Source organism: Macaca mulatta, chromosome X, assembly GCF_049350105.2.
Source record: "Macaca mulatta isolate MMU2019108-1 chromosome X, T2T-MMU8v2.0, whole genome shotgun sequence".
Lineage (NCBI taxonomy): Eukaryota > Metazoa > Chordata > Mammalia > Primates > Cercopithecidae > Macaca > Macaca mulatta.
Window position 1 is genome coordinate 110,739,001 of NC_133426.1, and position 6,000 is coordinate 110,745,000.

A 6,000-nucleotide genomic window follows, 5' to 3' on the forward strand; every position below is an offset into this window, starting at 1 on the left:
TGTTTTCCTGCAACTGGGCGGTCCCATATCGGGGTGATGGGGGACAGTGACAGGTCATCAGTCATAAGAATTCCATAAGGAGTGTGCAACCTAAAATCCCTCAGTCCCCAATACATCTATTAGACTCCTGACCCCTCATCTCTCTCCTACTTGAAGGTAGGTCCTTTACTGGGGTACTCAAGTTCAATTACATTCATTAGGGTGTGCTCTAACCAAAATGACTTGAATGCATTGTGCATACCAAAAGGGGAAATTCAGGCACAGAGACATGTGTCCAGGGAAGAAAATGTGAAGTGGCATGGGGAGAAGTGGGCCATTTACAAGCCAAGGAAAGATTCCTGGAAGAGTTCCTTCCCTCTTACTACTCAGAAGGAACCAACCCAGCTGGTGCTTTGATTTGGACTTTCAGCCTGCCAAAACGTGTACAATAAATTTCTGCTGTTTATGCTGCCAGGTTTTTGTTATTTTGTCAGAATAGCCCTAGCAAAGTACTAGAGATTCTGTTGCCAAGCAGTGGCATGATGTGATAAAGAACATCCGAAAGATTGGAAGAGGCCTTGGAACTAGGTAATGCATACAGGCTGGAAGCATTTTGACGTGCATGACACAAGAAGCCTAGAGTGCCTTTAGGAAATGGCAGGGGGAAATATGAACACCAAATGCAACTGAAACGAGGGATAAGAAAGAATTCTTTGTTGTAGAGAAAGGATCTCAGACTTAGAGAATACATATATCATGATCGCCAAAATGTGTGTTAAAGGTGCTTGTGGTGTGTTTTCAGACAGAGACTAGGAAGAGGTTATTGGAAGCATGAGAAAAGGCGATCCTAGTTTTACAGTGGCAAAGGTTTGGGCTGTATTATGTTCTGAGTGTCTTTGAGGAAAGTAGAAATTGTAAGTGATGAACTTGCACATGTAGCTGATTTCTAGTGTTGGAGCTCAGGGCACTATACTCCAAAATGAGGGGTTCAGAAGTAGTTTCAGGTGAAAAAGATTTTCTCTGACGTTCTTGGTCCTCCCGTCTCTCAGTCCCATTCAGCTGTGGGGGCTAAACAGAGAGACCAGAATCTCTCTTCCCGAAGATGGGCCTGAGAAACCAGAAGCTCTTTTTTCTAATTTTGTAATATTTTCACATTTTCATGTAAAAACTGTTCATGAAGAAATGATCTAACCTATCTTGTTTGAATGGAAGTCACAAGACTCCCATTCCAGAGAGAATCCTGCCCCGTATCTGGGAGGAATGACTGTGTGCTCAGATAGGCCAAGCAGAGTCTAGAAGGACCGGCCTTGCCAGGTTTCCCCCACTCCATCTATTAGCATGAGATCATAGCCTTTTTGTCCCATCATATTTCTACACAACTGTCCGTACTCCTTTGAGTCCAGGCATAAAAATAGATCATTTCCCATGTATCTTCGGCTATTAACACTAAAGGCTCCTGGGGATGCACTCGAATGAGCTGGTATGCCTTATGTCCTACGGATCTGCCTTTTGTTACTTGAGTTTTCAGCGAAACTTAGGAGGACCAGGGGGAGTCTTGGCCAATACATTGCCACCTGAGTGAAGTGTTTAGGATTTGAACTGGTTACTGTTAGATGCATATAGTAAAGGGGAGAGAAGAGGGAGAAATTAGCCAAGGAAGCACGGAGGAAAAGGGAGCCAGCATTGGATGATTCAGAAGGCACTCGAAGTATGCAGATAACTGGCCCTGGAAACAGGTGCGAGGGTGTGCCTGGAAAACCATTAGCCTAAGAGGAGAGGCATGTGTCTCACGGATCCAATCAACCATCTCCACAGAAGTTAGGAATTCAGATATGGGAGATATGGATATTCAAGGAAGATCTGTAGACAACTTCTTGTCTGATGGCCTGGACTCATGTGTATTCCATGGGAAGCCAACGATTTTTTGAGAGTTTTATACCAGAAAAACGTTGCCAGACTGGACTGAACGGGGACAAAAATGGGATGAAATGAAAGGAGGCTGTTGGAGTTCCTGGATTGTACCTGCAAGAAAGGGACTGACTGAGGTACCCAGCTGTGACCATTTCTTCATTTTCGAGACGGGGAAGTAGGACTCCAAAGTTGGATCAGAGGTTGGCGTGGCCTTCACTTCCCCCAAGAACCAGGGGCACATTACTAGGGGACTGGGACATCTCTCTCTTGGTCCCAGAAACGGAGGTCACCTCCTGAGTTCCAGGCATTTGTCCCACCTCCTCGGTTTCAGAGGGATGGGCTGAAGCAGCCCAGGCTGGAGGGAGAGCCCCCACCCCGCTGCCCAGGGCTTAGGGTGTGAAGCTGTTACCCCATTGGGCCTCAAGGACAGAGCATTGAGCCCAAGAAGAATCTCTTCCATCCTTAGAATATAACGGAATTTGCTCCCACTAGGTTTCCACAGTGCTTAGGGTCCATGAACTTCGGTAGTTTTTCAGATTTCTTACTTTTGGTATGATAAGCCCTATCCGGTACCTGTCCCACAATTGTCTTTCAGAAGCAGATACCTTGTCTAGCTTCAGAGGTGCAGTGGTGGAGAAAATTCCCGTCTCAGCATGAGTCATACCTGGAGACTCACCCATTCCAGATATAGAAGTTTATCAAGTGAGATATTGGAGAATTGACGTTGGAGTGAGTTAAGTCTTTGGGGATATAGTGATGAAATAAATGTATTTTCTATGTGAGGACGTTAATTTGTGCTGCTGAGTGGATGCAGATGATATACTAGTATGGATGGAGTTGTGTCTCCCTAAAATTCACAGGTAGAACTCCTGGCCCCCAGTGTTTTAGAATGTGACCTTATTTATTGCATTGGGAGTTATACCTGATGTAAATGACGAGTTGATGGGTGCTGACGAGTTGATGGGTGCAGCACGCCAACATGGCACAAGTATACATATGTAACAAACCTGCACGTTATGCACATGTACCCTGGAACTTAAAGTATAATAATAATAAAAAAGAAAAGAAAAGAAAAAAAAAACAAAAGAACAATTCACTCTTCTTCATATGGAACCATAACTTTTGTAATAAATTTGTAATCAAACTGTAATAAATTTTGTAACAAATTGGTAACAAAAAAAAAAAAAAAAAAAAAAGAATGTGACCTTATTTGGAGAGAGTCTCTACACAGGTCATCTGGTTACAGTGAAGTTATAAGGGTTAACTCTACGCAACAGGATTGGTCTCCTTACAAAAAGGTGACAATTGGTATCCCGAACTGTGAGATAAAAAATACGTAGTGTTTATGTCAGCCAGTCTCTGGAATATTTTTCAGCGGCCCTAGAAAACTAACAGAATACACCTCCATCAACAGCATTAAAAGCATACAACCCATCGAAGAACCAAAGAAGTACACCCATCTAATCACAGGTTTCCCCTTCAACTCCCATTGAACATCCCTGGACAACTAACTCTTCCTAGTTCAGGCCAGGAAACCTGATCACACATTGGGCTGTGGCTCCTCGGCTGCCGGTGCCTCCCTGGCTGACACGGATCCGAGTGGAGCTTGTGCTGCTCCACTGGACAGCATTCCATCATCCCCATGATGCATAGAGGGCAGTCATGAAGGTTTTCTTAAACAAAAGATTCTAGCCTGAAGAAGAGCAGAATCAGACAAATCTAAACAAGTGAGATTTCATTACGAGGGAACCTAGAATAGGCATTGTTCCTTAAACTTTTTGAGGAGTAGTTTTCTCTGTGCCGGGTTTGGGTCCTTGCTTATATTTTCAAATGAACTCCAGCTTACAGGGAAGGCTGATCAAATGCTTGACTGGACTATCTTTATCCCATTCATGCTATTTTCCCTACATTGATACTTCTTATTTGTTGTTTGGGCAGTTAAGCTCTTTCCCGTAGTTTGTGTTTCCTTAAGTCACAGCATGACAGCACGACTGCTCACTAGGTTCCCCTTCCACTCAGTCACCCACAGAAATGCTGTATCAAATGTGTGAGCTTCCGCTTCCAATCTTCACATCAATCCACCCCTTTCCTCTTTCTTCCTATAATTCACCGGTGTCAGTCCCCTTGCCCCCTCACTCTTCACTCCCCACAAGCAAGTCAGATTTCATTGTTGACCCTGTTTTACTAATGGCCCTCTTTGATTTCTGAATTTACAAAGGGAAAACACATATTCCAGGGTAAAATATCCCAATGGATTTGGTTTCTCAAAAGGACTTGTCTAATTACACACATATGCAAGGGTAACTTCAGAAATTTATTCGTAGGTCTTAATTCACAGAAACATTGGCACTTTACAGCAAAACAATTAGCATAATGAGAAATAAGTCACTGAGTGAGATATGGTGTTTTGGACCAGCTACACAGCTCTGTCTCTGCAAAGAAACAGGGTTCTGCCAAGACTCTTTGGTTTGGCAAGTGTTGTTCTGGACTTGTAGGAACATTTGGCGGCACCATCCAGAGGGATTTACTTGCAACTGATTTTGTGGGGTTTTTCTTGGTCTCCTTGTGCAGTAAGCACAGCTTCAACTATTTTCATAACGTTTCTCTTCAACTATTTTCGTAACATTTTTCTAACAATCTGGAAAAACAGAAAGTAACAAATCCCAGTGAGGGGACTTCTTGGTTCTACATCCTTTCTCTGTGGATCCCAAGCGGGGCTCTGGAGGTGACCTTCCCCCTTTCCCATCTGCACCACTCAGGGAAGATCTGGCTACTATCCTGTCCTGAACCCATTTCCCTCTTGACCAAGGATTCCTCTTTAAATGGTGGAATAATCTATGTGGCTATGTGTTGGGCCCTCTGGGGTGGTTCTTTCCCACTTCGGATGGGTTCAAGAAAATTTTGATTTTTGGCATTTATCCAGCTTTTGTTTCATGGTTTGACTGAGAGTGCCATCCTTTACTGGTTTTTACATATGAAGGAGAAGGGGTGTTTATGAGATGTTTCAAAGTTCACATGAAACATTTAACAAAAATGGCCATAGATTGAGTTTCAAGGCATAACATAATAAATTCCTGTGGGTTGCAGTCCCAGAGTATGTTCTCTTGTCCACATCCTTAGGGACTGGAAATCAATTGAAAAGGAAAGCAATGGGAAAGTCAGCACCTGCTCTGAAATTCAGCAATACACTTATAGAAAAAAATGCTAAAAATACCAAGACTTGGGACCCAGAAGAGAGAACAATGAATGGTAGCCTATATTAATATTAACAAGAATATTAATATGCCAATCTCTTGAGGAAATAAGCGTTATCTGACTTCTACTAATGGCTGCCAATGCTCTGTATGACTTGATGTTAGGGACAAGGAACATAGATTAATCTTAGCTTTGGATTCATATCCCTAAAAGACCATGATTACAAACACTGCAAACAAAAACATCAGGTAAAGAATCACACTGCCGTTCCTTTAAACACCGGGTTGAATATCACAGGAAGGCTGCTGTGGGTTCAGCTTGGGTCACTCCCCCCACTCTGGGACAATGACTGTTGCTCATAGACTGCAGGTCACTCATTGGCTGCACCGCTGTACACTAAGGCATGAGCTGTTCTGTGGACACTCAGTAATCCTACTGACACATACCTGGAAGTAAGGAAGGTTTCTGTTCAAAAAGAAATGAAAAAATTATTGTCAGAGCAAACAGAGAATGAATTGCAATAGTGATCTCAGAGTCGGGGAAGCTGGAAAATGAATGGATTCTTGAAAATTTTATTTAGCTACATATACACTGTAACTGGGCCTCGTTTGCTTATTTACATGGATTCATGATGAGGGAGGTGCTGAACACGTTTAGGAGGGTTACCTCTCTTCTTATGTCAGCGTATTCACTTTCTCTGTTGCCATATCGCACATAATGAAGTTCTGGAAAGTTCCACCATACAGTCGTAGGAGAATGAGAGTGAAAAAAGTAAACATCAGGACCTTGATAATATCATCGTAAAATAACCGAGAAAGATAACTAATAAAAACGGACATTTAGGAAACCGAGGAAATGAAACCCGATCACGGAAACACCCCCTACAAACACCCCCTACTTTTCCTTGGAGCATAT

The 6,000-nt window shown here is 42.9% G+C and overlaps 1 protein-coding gene across 2 annotated transcripts in view; it reads right to left on the reverse strand.

Moving 5' to 3' along the window:
* Window positions 1–4,183: 4,183 nt before the first annotated feature.
* H2BW2B (H2B.W histone 2B) overlaps window positions 4,184–6,000 on the reverse strand; it is a 2,503-nt gene continuing 686 nt past the window's right edge. Inside the window, exons 2-4 of one of the 2 annotated variants that reach the window (XM_077988500.1) lie at window positions 5,752–5,810; window positions 5,532–5,550; window positions 4,184–4,528 (exon numbers count right to left, since the gene is read on the reverse strand). In XM_077988500.1, coding sequence (XP_077844626.1) covers window positions 5,774–5,810 — 37 coding nt within the window. In that variant the 3' untranslated portion in view covers window positions 4,184–4,528; window positions 5,532–5,550; window positions 5,752–5,773. Of the gene's footprint in view, window positions 5,551–5,751; window positions 5,811–6,000 lie in introns of both variants that reach the window. The other variant, XM_077988501.1, reaches the window with a different exon arrangement.